The 13,376-nt window shown below is 43.9% G+C and overlaps 2 protein-coding genes across 3 annotated transcripts in view; one reads left to right on the top strand and one right to left on the bottom strand.

Annotated features, from left to right (window-relative positions):
• Positions 1-3,386, top strand: part of GSAP (gamma-secretase activating protein) — a 204,143-nt gene extending 200,757 nt beyond the window's left edge. The window contains exon 31 of the mRNA XM_069765130.1: positions 1,105-3,386. Within this exon, the coding sequence (XP_069621231.1) occupies positions 1,105-1,199 (95 nt within the window). The 3' untranslated portion in view covers positions 1,200-3,386. The remainder of the gene's footprint in view (positions 1-1,104) is intronic.
• A 145-nt stretch (positions 3,387-3,531) lies between these two features.
• The window catches only part of CCDC146 (coiled-coil domain containing 146), a 214,690-nt gene continuing 204,845 nt past the window's right edge, over positions 3,532-13,376 (bottom strand). The window contains exon 19 of one of the 2 annotated variants that reach the window (XM_069765128.1): positions 3,532-4,555. In XM_069765128.1, the coding sequence (XP_069621229.1) occupies positions 4,352-4,555 (204 nt within the window). In that variant the 3' untranslated portion in view covers positions 3,532-4,351. The remainder of the gene's footprint in view (positions 4,556-13,376) is intronic. The other variant, XM_069765129.1, reaches the window with a different exon arrangement.

Here is a 13,376-nt window from a genome sequence, read left to right as displayed (position 1 = left end):
CTCATCAAGAGAATGCCAAGAGTGTTGAAAGCAGTCATCAAAGCAAAAGGTGGCTACTTTGAAGAACCTAGAATATAAGACATATTTTCAGTTGTTTCACACTTTTTTGTTAAGTATATAATTCCACATGTGTTAATTCATAGTTGTGATGCCTTCAGTGTGAATGTACAATTTTCATAGTCATGAAAATACAGAAAAATCTTTAAATGAGAAGGTGTGTCCAAACTTTTGGTCTGTATTGTAGTTGTAAATGACGATTAGTGCGTTGGGCACCCCTCTTCTCCACTACAGCTGCCCAGTTACCCGTCTTCCCATGCTCTACCCTCAGCGCAGGCATTGCCGGTCTGTCACCTACTGTACAGCCAAACTGAAGTCTAATCAGCCAGGTAACTGAATAATAAGATGACGGGACGTCATGCACTGCAGTCTCTTTAATTCCCTTCGCTCTGGAAATGCAGGAAAAATGTTTCATTTTATCATTGTTTTCTCTCTGGTACTTTTGAGAAGTGATGGAAAACCACTTTTAGACTAGATTTTTATTTTGATTTTTTTTTGTTTGTCTGGACTTAAATATATCTTGATAACAATACTTAATATGTTACAACCAGTACTACATTTGCATGTGCTCCTCACCTCCATGATCCCTAAAATGACTCATTTTTTATCTGATTGTTATATAGTATTTCAATAAAGATGGTCATATTTTTACTTTCTGGCAATAATGTCTCAGTTAATTTGTAGGAGTTTGTGTATTGGATATTGAGGTTTGCCAAAGTGATATTTATCCATCCATCTTCAGCTTTAGGGGCTGATGGACTGAGCCTACAGTTCATGGATGTGCACTTTCCTCAGTGTCTGGAGCCATTAGTACATGGCTGCTGTCCTTTATTTGGTCCTTTTTTATGTTTTAGAACCTGCTTAATCATAAGCAGCACACATAAAACTGAAGAAAGGGAAAGTGCAGTGTTAAGTGGCATATGTGCCAAAAACATACCCTTCTGGGAGCAAAGTCTTTGTCATCTCAAGGATGGTGAACCCCTCTCGACATGGGAAATTCTATATGTTTTCATTGTAGTAATGATAGACTTTTATCTTTTATTTCAGCATTAAACCCATTTGAGGAAGATAACATAGACGCTGCATTTCTGGAAGAGATTGCTCTAAAACAAACTGCAGATCTACTAAGCCTACGACCATGATAGACACCGGATAAAGAAGTGACTTCTGCCTGTACATTTCATCAGAACCGCTACAGACGCCCACAGTAGTTCCTGTGACCGTTCTCTTGGAAGCAAGTTGTGCAACGCTGAAGTTCGGTTACTTAAGTGTATGTACGTTCTATGGCTGCGACATTTCCTGTTGTGGTCTGACCCATTTACAGCTGAAACGTATCTTGTTCTCAAGAAAAACAAAGGGATTTCTAACACTGGCAAGATACTGAATTCAATCAGCAAGTTGAAGCCAGGTACCTGCCAGTGTATAAAAAACGTACAGATTATTTATTCCTAATAGGAATTATGTGCTGAAATATGAATTGGCAAATAATTTTGCTTGAAAACTGTTTACAAATATTGTGTCCACTGTTACATGTTCTACATAGCTATGGTTCTCTGCTAGGAAATAATGAAGGAAAGGAATCATGGACTAATGGTCATACACAGCAAAGAAAATGGAGTTTTAGTACTTTTTGTTGGTTTCATGTCCATTCTAATGTAAATGTTGTCCAAATATATTCAATAAGGTTACATTGATCCATTCTCCAAGATTCTGTAAAAAATCTTGGTTACTTACTGCTGCCATTAATGGGGCCGATCTGTCTTATGGTTTTTATTTGGGTCAAAAGTGTTATGATTGATGACCCATTATTAGTAATAAAAGGTATTTCTGTGCAGAGCCAAACATGGAGCTGAGGGGTATATGTGTACATGGCGTCATTATGGGGCGTAATGGCCTGAAAATGTGCTCAATAAACATAGAAAAAATGTAAAAGTGGCTTGCTGTTCATGTTTAGTCTTTTGGTCGTCTTTTAACTACTTCATGTTTTGTAAAAATGTGAAGCAGTTAAATTCGTCACTTTAACAGGCTGCTTCCACATACAAGCCCCCCAAATAGAGTGCGCTGCTTAACGACTGAAAAAGCATCAAAGACGACACTTCAGGAAAAACACCGATTTACTGTCTGAACCGAATACTGACAACTTCTGCACCATAGCCTTCTGGATAATAAAGAATAGCTCTCAGCCATTGAATTTCTGCTGCAGATAACAGTCTTGTAAACTGTCTTCCATTCTTGTTATTTTTTACAGATTTATTTCTACATAATAGTTTCTTCCAGCCCTGTGATCTATTATACCTATTTTTAATGAGTACAGTGGTATATGTGGTGAACTGCTACAGAGAATAATATAATGACCCCTTGTGCCCAAGATAAATGTGACTCTTACATCAAGAAACTGGTGGAGCGGTTTCCAGGCATTGTGAGTTTGCTCCCATGTGTTTGGCCGTGTTCACATTTGACCTTTTCTAATGACAATATTGGATACGTTTGGTCCCATGCTTTCCTCCAACAAAAGCCCCTATTCGATGATCAGGTCCATGATGCTGCCCCATCTAGCCACACGCTGTGATTCCGGAAATACTGATGTATAGTTCTACATGGACAGTAATGTCGTTTATGAACTTTCTGTAAGCGGTCACTACTGATACCTATGGTTGGCTGTGCTGCTGCCGTGGCCTTGGTGACGTCCAGCCCAATTTTATGACCGTGCTTTTCATGGCTCAAGAATTGCCCAGGACCCCTGGTTTGGCACCGCTGCGTGCAACACTCAATATGATCACATACCATTTATGTCACTGAAGAGGTTTCTGCAGATCTGTGGTCAGTTGTGATAGGTCCCTTCTACTGTATGTCCGGGTACATGATAGATTTTGGCAACCTTCCCCTTGATTTACAGTGCTGTAGATTTCCATAGAAATGTCTATAAAGGAATATGTTTGGCCTCATCTATTCAGCCAGTCTTAATGGAAGACCAGCATTGATTCTCAGCAATCAGTTAGGCTACATTCACATTAGCGTTGCTTCGGGGGCAGCCGCGGCGACGCATGCTTCATGCACCCCTATATTTAACATGGGGGGCGCATGGACATGTGTTGCTCTTGCATTTTGTGACGCATGCGTCACTGTGGCGCAACTGTCAGGGTGCAGAGGACGCTGCATGATGCAGTTTTTTCTGCGCCAAAAATCATGCAAAAGTGAACGCATGCGTCACAAAAAGCTGCGTTGTGCATGCATTTTTGCATGCGTTGTGCGTTGCGTCGCCGACGCTGCCCCGCACAACGCTAATGTGAACGTAGCCTAAGAGGCCCACTTTTATTTCTTAAATTGTCGAAGAAAAAAAAGAAGAAATCATTGCAGTGTATTAGTTTCTATGGGCATCAAGGCTTTTTTATCCTGTTAGACTATTTTAATAAATGGGGTTAATGAGTTTGCATTTATTATAATACATCGCATAAGAGAATTCTAAACATTAAATAGTTTATCAATGTTTTATTGAATAATATCTCACTGAAGGTACAAATAGTTCTGTCCACACGGACAGAAAGACCCAATTTCAGGGATGCAATGGTCCATGAAGCTAAAAAAAAATGTTACAGACATTCTGGGCTTGATTTTATTAATTCCCTTCCCCTAGAATCAAAACGATATATTTAATAATAGCATTTAGGTACTGTTATTAAAGGGGACTTGCCACTATGAAAATGCTGTCCAATATTACAGAACATGGCTCAGAGGTCCACAGTAGGCAGTTCTAACCAGTGATTGACAACTATCTCTATGTATACTTACACAAGGAAAGCTATCAATCACAGATTAGCCCCGCCCACTGGACCGCTGAGCCCAATATAAGCAGCGATCATTAAATGGAAATTTATACTAAATCGTTTCCCACAAACCTATAGATCAATCTGCTCAGCTCCTCCTGCTCTACAACATGATGATGAGATCAGATTGCATTCATTCACTTAAAGCACCAATATATTGCTCAGCATGTACAGATTCAAAGCAAACATTCACTGGAGCATACAAGACCCAGAAGTGGTTGCATCTAGTGGCTGCATTTAAGTCAGACTGTATGTTCAATGTGACAGGTTCCCTTTAAATCAAACCTGATGCTTCACTTAAGCGCATAGAAAAACTGATTTCATGTGAATCTACCCCCCTGATTTTGATTGGTTAGTCAAAATTGTTTCCAAAAGCCCAGCAAAGGTCGCTGTACTGACCAGTGCAAAGTCCGAGGTCACATTCACTTGTCTGCTGACAACGTATTATTGTTACATTGCAATGGCCTCCGTTAGATCTCAATAGGCTTTATCAGTGGCTTTCTGATGTGCCTCATGTTTGAGCAAGGTTCACTGGGTCTGAACGGTGCCAGCGCCCCATACGGCCGCGGCAGAGGAAGGACATTTTCATCTTCTGGTATGTAAGCATTCGGCCGTTGTTCAGCGGTTGTATAAATGCCATTCGGTAATACGTGTTGCTCCTCTTCTTCTTCCATCTGCAGGGGATGAAAATGACACAAGCTAAAGTTTTATTATTAGAATGTAAGTAGTGGAATGTAAAAATCTACTCCTGTCACCAGAATACTTTCTATGGCAATATGTGAAATAAATCTGTTCTAAATGTGGAAATGTCAAATTTAAATGGCGAAATATTGTAATTGTTTCTTAACTTATGTCAAACAAATGTAATTTGCAAATTCAAATAATTATTAAAAGCAGCAAAACCTACAATTGTTTGTCATCTTTATAAATTGCTTTTTAATCTCTTCACCACCACCCCAAGGGTGGTTTTCACCTTCCTGACCAGGCCAATTGTTACAATTCTGACCAGTGTCACTTTATGAGGTAATAACTCTGGAACACTTCAACGGATCCTGGTGATTATGAGATTGTTTTCTTATTACATATTGTACTTCATGTGGTAAAATTTGATCGATATGACCCGTTTATTTGTGAAAAAATCAGAAATGTGTATGCCCTTAAACCAGAGAGTTAAAGGGAACCTGTCAGCAGGACAGGCGCCATTATACTGATTACAATGATACCTTGGTGGATGAAATAACTGCACCAACCTGACACTGTGTTAGGGCCAGCGGAACGCACCTAATAATAATATGAAAGGTATAAGGTGCGTTCGCTGCCCGGGGTCCAACGTGCACAGAAACTCCTGCTGCTCGGTAATGGCGGACACTATATGGCGGTACAACGTGATCACACACTGGTAAGCTTCACCCGGTATGAAAAAGGAGACGAACCCTGTTGCTTCAAAGGGCCGCCGAACCGCAAAGTGAGCACTAGGACGAGGTCACATAACTCTGCCCCAAGGAGTGGGGGAAGAGTCCCTCTAGACCACGAGTGCTCGGTGCCGCTACTGCGGTGCCAGGGGAAAACTAAAGAAACATTTACCGCATGTGAGTGCGCACAGCGTTGCTCTGGTGGACACCACTAACCAGGGCCAGGAAAGCGCACTAGTTGCGCACTGGCAGTCGCTGCTGGTTTGACGCAGTAAGGATCGTGCTCTTGTGCTTGGATAGCACTGTCAGGCACTAGGTAGCGCCATCATTCACGAACATTCAACATCACTAGGAATGAGTATGATTTCGGAGCATTCACCAGAACAGGCAGGCATGCATACACATACATACACACACACACACACGATAACAGGTTTGTACTACCGCATGGCAGTGTGGCCATGCCAACCTTTTATAGCTGTAGCTCTCCGGGACCTTCCTAGTGGTCCAATAGGAGCTGCCACAGGACCTGAGCATATGACCCCCGACGTCCAATGAGAGGTTGTCCCTTGGGCATGCTCAGAGGAAGAAAAGCAGGACTTAGTCCCTGGTGCGTCTACTTGACGCTGATCAGTGCTGGCTACAATGGCTGAACCTGGAAGGGCAGCAGTAACCAAATGCATAGCATCTGCCTCAGCCAGACGCTGGGATCGACGTCACTGCTGAGCAGGCTCCACTACGGCTGGAGAAGAATGGGAGACCGCAGCGGCGGTGGTTCGAGATTCCCCCTGTTCAGCGGCGGGAACTCTACACCTAACACACTGTAGGTTACTTTGCACAATCCTGCTGACAGGTTCCCTTTAAGTCGCATAAGATATTTAATAAATAACATTTCCCACATGTCTACTTTACATCAGAATGATTTTCCTATCGCCACGACAGCACCCCTACGAGAGAGGGGATCCGCCCACCTTCCGGACAGGAACCTACAGGATTTAAAGGGGCGGTCCCCCTCACCACTCCAGTTTGGGTTCCTGTTCGGACGGCGGGAGCCTGCAGCAGCAGTCTTACCCGGGCCTCCATGCCTCTGCGTGGTATCTTCAAGGAACGGCAGAATCGGGGGCTCGGAAGCAGCGTCGGGGGTGTCCTGCGCACAGACCCCCCTCGTCTGGCCATGTGGAGCGTGTCCCAGGAGTCGGGCAGTGCCGTCCTGGTCCGCAGTTGAGCGCGGTGTGCAGCGTCCACACCGGCGCTGGTGAACCCGGAAGTAGTTAGTACACTTCCGGGGTAAGCCGGGGGAGGAGCGCTGTAAAAAAGCGGCGCCTATGGAATGAGATTGGGCAGCCATGTCCTCAGTAGGGGACGCCGAGCACCCTCATGGAGAGGGAACGGAGCAGCGCAGTAAGAGCAATAGCGGCCGCTCAAGGAGAAGCAGCAGCAGCGTGGTACGGGGGCAGCAGCGTGCGAGCGCCCCAGCGTCACATTTGGATCCCACTCCTTCAGAACCGGTATTCACAGAGTCAGCCTTAATAGTGAGTGTTAACTAAACACCTGGTGCTGATATGGTCTGTTATTTGTGCTTTGTTTTAGGGGAAAAAAACAACTAAATCTAAGCACAAGCAATGTGCTCTATGCATGACTCCAATGCCTGACAGTTATACCAAGAGGCTTTGTCAGGCTTGTATCTGTCAGACCTTAGAAGAGGAAGCTCCCCTTCGGTCATCAGACCTTAGAGCGGTCATCAGGGAGGAAATAAGTTATTCCCTTAGAGGCAGCCGCCAGGAAAGGTCGGGCAGGGACGTATCTCCAGGATCTAGTCTGTCCCTGCAAGAAGGGGAATGTTCCCGCTCCTCATCTCCATCCTCCTCAGATGAAGAGGGAAGGCCTTGTTTCTCGGTGGAAAACATGGAAATGTTAGTTAAAGGAGTCCGAGCAACCATGGGTGTTGCAGAGAGCAAGGAACCAAGGTCCGCACAGGACATAATGTTTGCGGGCTTGTGCCAGAGGAGTCGTAAGGCATTCCCGGTTGTGGATACAGTGAAATCCCTTATAAAGCGGGAATGGGATAAGCAGGATAAAGGTTTTCTGCCATCATCAGCCAAGAGAAGATATCCCTTTGACGACAATGATCTGGCGGAATGGATGAAAGTTCCAAAAGTGGATGCAGCGGTGGCTTCTACGTCTAAAGCCGCTGCTTTGCCGCTGGAGGACGTGGGCCTTCTGAAAAGATCCATCAGATAGGAAGGCGGATATGTATTTGAAAAAAGTATGGGAGTCATCTGCAGGGGCGTTCAAACCTGCCATCTCTAGCACGTGTACGGCTAGATCCGTCATGGTGTGGATATCTCAGCTGGAGGAACAGCTAAAATCCAAGGTGCCCAGAGACAAGATGCTGAACTCCCTTTCGCAAATACGGGAAGGGGTGGCGTATTTAGCGGATGCATCAGTGGATTCTTTAAAACTAGCGGCAAGATCAGCAGGCCTCTCAAATGCTGCTCGCCGAGCCTTATGGCTTAAGACCTGGAAAGGAGATGCCCAGGCGAGAGCTAAACTGTCTACAATACCGTGTAGGGGTGAGTACCTGTTTGGCCCGGTATTGGATGATATCCTAGCTAAGGCGGAAGATAGGAAGAAAGGTTTTCCTAAAGCTTTCAATCCTACCTTTAGGAATACCTTCACGAGACGCTTCCAATACCGAAGACCTTACCACAACCGAGACTGGGAACCAACAGACCCGAAAAAGAAAGGTTCGGACTTTAATGCCTCATCATCTTCCTCAAGAAGAAGAAGAAATTACCGCTAGTAAAGATCTTCCAGTAGGGGGCAGGTTAAAATATTTCTATGCGCAGTGGGCTAAAATAACTGCGAGTAATTGGGTTTTAGGTATAATTGATTCAGGGTTAAAATTAGAGTTTCGGGAAAAACCTTCTGATTTTTATACCTTAACTGCCCCTGATATCTTAGACCAACAAAAGGCCCTTGAAAAAGAGGTCCATATGTTAAGACGGAAGGAAGTTATAGTGGAGGTTCCAAAACATCAGCAGGGGAAAGGGTTCTATTCCCCTTTATTTTTAATCTCCAAGCCAGATGGATCCTTTCGAACCATCATAAACTTACGGAGATTGACCAAACATCTAGAGTATCATGCCTTTAAGATGGAATCTATTAAAACGGCGACTAAACTTTTTCCCAGATGTTATATGACAGTCCTGGATTTAAAAGATGCGTATTACCATCTGCCCATTCACCAGGATCATCAACAATTCCTCAGAATGGCGGTGCGCTTAAACGACCAGGTCAGACACTTTACTGCAATGCCATTTGGTCTATCTATGGAACCGAGGGTGTTTACTAAAATCATGGCGGAAGTAATGGCCCATGTCAGAGAACAGGATACATTAATTGTACCCTACTTGGATGACTTCCTGGTAGTGGGAAATTCGTTTTTTCAGTGTAGTACTCGCCTAAATCATGTAATATCTTCCTTACAGGACTTGGGGTGGATAGTCAATATGGAAAAATCGAGATTGGAACCTTCAACAACTCAGACCTTCCTGGGTATTCTGCTAAATTCGGAAGAGCAACAATGTTTCCTTCCGGAAGACAAAAAGCAGAGGATTGTGCACAAAGTCAGTACGGTAACAAGGAAGCCAGATCTGACTTTAAGAGACGCTATGTCCCTTCTGGGATCCCTAACGTCTTGCATACCAGCCGTCCAGTGGGCTCAATTCCACACTCGGGTATTGCAGGCCCAAGTCTTGGATGCAGAGAGGAGTCTTCAAGGGCAATTAGGCGGAAGACTCAGGCTATCCACCGCCACTCTACACAGTCTGAGATGGTGGTTAAACAGGAGACATTTAGAAAAAGGAGTACGCTGGAGTGTAGTACCAGACAACACGGTCACAACCGATGCCAGTCCAATAGGTTGGGGAGCTCATATAGGAGATGTTTGGACTCAAGGGCAATGGTCTCTCTTAGAGGCTCAAGAGTCCTCAAATTGGAAACAGCTCACAGCAGTAAAGAAGGCCTTACTCAGGTTGCTTCCATCTCTGCAGGATTCACATGTAAGAGTCCAGACAGACAACACAACAGTAGTGGCGTATCTCAACCATCAAGGGGGTACAAGGTCAAGATCCCTAATGAACACCGCCACAGACATACTCAAAGTAGCCAAAGCCCACTTTCGCTCTATCAGCTGTTCACATTCGGGGAGAGCTCAACACAGAAGCAGATTACCTCAGCCTTCATTCTCTACGTCAGGGAGAATGGGTTCTGAATCAACGGGTGTTCAATCAGATAGTAGACCTATGGGGGTTGCCCGTTATCGATCTATTTGCAACGAGAGAGAACAGACAGACCAGGAAGTTCGCTTCTCTTCAGGTGGCGGACAAGCCCTGTATAATAGACTCCCTTCAAATACACTGGGATTTCTCTCTGGCTTATGCGTTCCCCCCAATGTGTCTGATCCCTATAGTCCTCAGGAAGATCAGGGAGGAGAGAGCGAGAGTGATCCTGATTGCCCCCTTTTGGCCCAGGAGGGCATGGTTCTCGTTACTCAGGGCAATGTCTGTGTCCGACCCCTGGGTACTGCCGACCAGCCCGGAGCTTCTTTCTCAGGGTCCATTCCGTTACCCCAATGTGGAATCCCTGCATCTGACGGCGTGGAATTTGAGAGGGAGTTATTGAGGAGAAGAGGGTTTTCTGAGGCTCTCATATCTACCCTTTTAAATAGCCGGAAAGAAGTTACCACTAAAATCTATGCTAAAACTTGGAAAAAGTTCCTTGCCTTCTACCAAGATCCCTTTTCTGGCAAGGTCCCAATTCCGGCTATTCTGGAGTTTTTACAGAAAGGCCGAGAATTGGGCTTGGCGGTAAATACCCTTAAAGTCCAAGTATCAGCTTTGGGAGCGTTATATAACAGCAATGTGGCGGGAAATAGATGGGTTTCCCGATTTATCAGGGCCACTGAACGTAGTAACCCAGTGTATATTCCTAGATTACCACCATGGGATTTGAATTTGGTTTTAGACGCCTTAACAGAACCCCCCTTTGAGCCATTAGATTCTGTCTCCATAAAAAATTTAACTTTAAAAACAGCCTTCCTAGTAGCCCTGACCTCTGCTAGGAGAGTGAGTGACTTACAAGCTTTGTCGATAGATCCTCCTTATTTAATGGTCTTTCAGGACAGGGTAGTGTTAAAACCTGATCCAGCATACCTACCAAAAGTAGCTTCCAAATTTCATAGAAGTCAGGAAATAATTTTACCATCTGTCTGTGACAATCCGAATTCAGCTGACGAGCAGAAATATCACATGTTAGATGTCAGAAGAACTCTGTTAGAATACCTACACAAGACAGAACCATGGAGGCAGAGTAGGGCTCTGTTTGTTTCCTTTCAGAATCCAAGGAAAGGGGCGAGTGTAACTAAAGCGTCTATCGCCAGATGGATAAGAGATGCCATATATCTTGCTTATACTGCTAAAGGCCAGACACCACCAGATGGCATCAGGGCCCACTCCACTCGAGCCATGGCCTCATCCTGGGCGGAAAGAGCGGACGTCTCCATAGACGTAATATGTAAGGCGGCAACGTGGTCATCTCCTTCCACCTTTTATAGACATTATCGTCTTGACTTATCTTCAGAGGCCAATTTAGTTTTTGGCCGTACAGTACTTAGTGCTGTAGTCCCTCCCAGGTGATTGATCTTTGAAAATCTCTCGTAGGGGTGCTGTCGTGGCGATAGGAAAACCGGTTTTTACGTACCAGTAATAGGATTTTACGGAGCCACGACAGCACCCGCACATTCCCCCCGCCCCCCCCCCCCCCCCCCCCCCGTAGTTATTCACTGGTTTCTGCACCCTTTTGGGGAAAGTGTGCTTGTTAAAAAATCACTCTTTAGAAGGTGATGGTATTTAGTAATGTTTAAGTGTATATGTTTATGTACTAACTCAATGGCGGTGTCCCTTATACTCTGAAACACAAACTGGAGTGGTGAGGGGGACCGCCCCTTTAAATCCTGTAGGTTCCTGTCCGGAAGGTGGGCCCCCTTTCCCGAAAGGGTACCCCTTTCTCGTAGGGGTGCTGTCGTGGCTCCGTAAAATCCTATTACCGGTACGTAAAAACCGGTTTTTGAAGCATAATTTTTTTTTTGTTAGGAAGTTATAATAGTGAAAAGTTGACCAGTGATTTCCAATTTTTCCTACAAAATTTACAAAACCATTTTTTTAGGGACCACATCACATTTGAAGTGACAGATATCTAAAAGTGACACCATTATAAAAACTGCACCCTTCAGGTGCTTCACTGGAATTGAAACAATATGGAAACAAAAAAATGAACATTTAAGTTATTTTTCACAAAAATGTTACATAAGACCCTTTTTTTTATTTTCACAAGGGTAACAGGAGAAAATGGACCCCAAAATTTGTTGTGCAAATTTTCCTGAGCACGCCCATACCCCAAATGTAGGTGGAAAACTACTGTTTGGGGGAATGACAGGGCTTGGAAGGAGCAACGTTTTACTTTTTGAAAGCAAAATTGTCTGGAATCGAGAACAGACGACATGTTGCGTTTGAAGAGCCCGGATGTGCCTAAACAGTGTAAACTCCAAAGAAGTGACACCATTTTGGATACCAGATTTGTCAAGGAAAGTATTTAGATGTGTGGTGAGCACCTTGAACCCTCAGGTTCTTCACATAAGTTTATAACGTAGAGGCGTGAAAATAATTTAAAAAAAAATCTAATTTTTCCCACAAAAAATGTTACTGTAGCCCCAAAACTTATTTTAACAAGGGTAACAGGAGAAATCGTACCATACAATTTGTTGTGCAATTTGCCTCAGTACACCAATACCCCATATGTAGTCAACAACTTTTTTTGCGTTACAGTGCAAAGCTCACAAGGGAAGAAGTGGATGACCAAAAGAAACCCCTTAAAATTAACCTTAATTATTATTTAAAATGGTATCAATATTAATATATAGACACAAACGCTTTTAAGAACATGGGGAATATTGTGGGTCGTTTTGAGGTGTATATACAGTGGGGAAAAAAGTATTTAGTCAGCCATCAATTGTGTAAGTTCTCCCACTTAAAAAGATGAGAGAGGTCTGTAATTGACATCATAGGTAGACCACAACTATGAGAGTCAAAATGAGAAACCAAATCCAGAAAATCACCTTGTCTGATTTGGTAAGATTTATTTTGCAAATTTTGGTGGAAAATAATATAATCTACTATATAATTGTCTAAGGGTCACTTCCATCTTTCTGTCTGTCCTTCTGTCTGTCACGGATATTCATTGGTCGCGGCCTCTATCTGTCCTGGAATCCAAGTCGCTTATTGGTCGTGGCAAAACGCCCACAACCATTGCCACAACCAGTCAGCGACGGGCGCAGTCCGACGGCAACATGGCCACTCCTTCCTCCCTACAGTCAGTGCCCGCTCCGTACTCCGTACTCCCCTCCAGTCAGCGCTCACACAGGGTTAGTGGCAGTGCTAATGGACCACGTTATGCCGCGGTGTAACGCACTCCATTAACGCTGCTATTAACCCTGTGTGACCAACTTTTTTACTATTGATGCTGCCTATGCAGCATCAATAGTAAAAAGATCTAATGTTAAAAATAAAAAAATTAAAAATCATACAGTCATGGCCAAAAGTATTGACACCCCTGCAATTCTGTCAGATAATACTCAGCTTCTTCCTGAAAATGATTGCAAACACAAATTATTTGGTATTATTATCTTCATTTAATTTGTCTTAAATGAAAAAAACGCAAAAGAGAATGAAGCAAAAAGCAAAACATTGATCATTTCACACAAAACTCCAAAAATGGGCCAGACAAAAGTATTGGCACCCTCAGCCTAATACTTGGTTGCACAACCTTTAGCCAAAATAACTGTGACCAACCGCTTCCGGTAACCATCAATGAGTTTCTTACAAAGCTCTGCTGGAATTTTAGACCATTCTTCATTGGCAAACTGCTCCAGGTCCCTGATACTTGAAGGGGACCTTCTCCAAACTGCCATTTTTAGATCTGGTCTTAGGTCTTCTATGGGATTCAGGTCTGGACTCATTGCTGG

This window comes from Ranitomeya imitator, chromosome 4, assembly GCF_032444005.1.
Source record: "Ranitomeya imitator isolate aRanImi1 chromosome 4, aRanImi1.pri, whole genome shotgun sequence".
Taxonomy (NCBI): domain Eukaryota; kingdom Metazoa; phylum Chordata; class Amphibia; order Anura; family Dendrobatidae; genus Ranitomeya; species Ranitomeya imitator.
The sequence above is the reverse complement of the archived record's forward strand: the minus strand, read 5'-3'. Positions and strand labels throughout refer to the sequence as shown.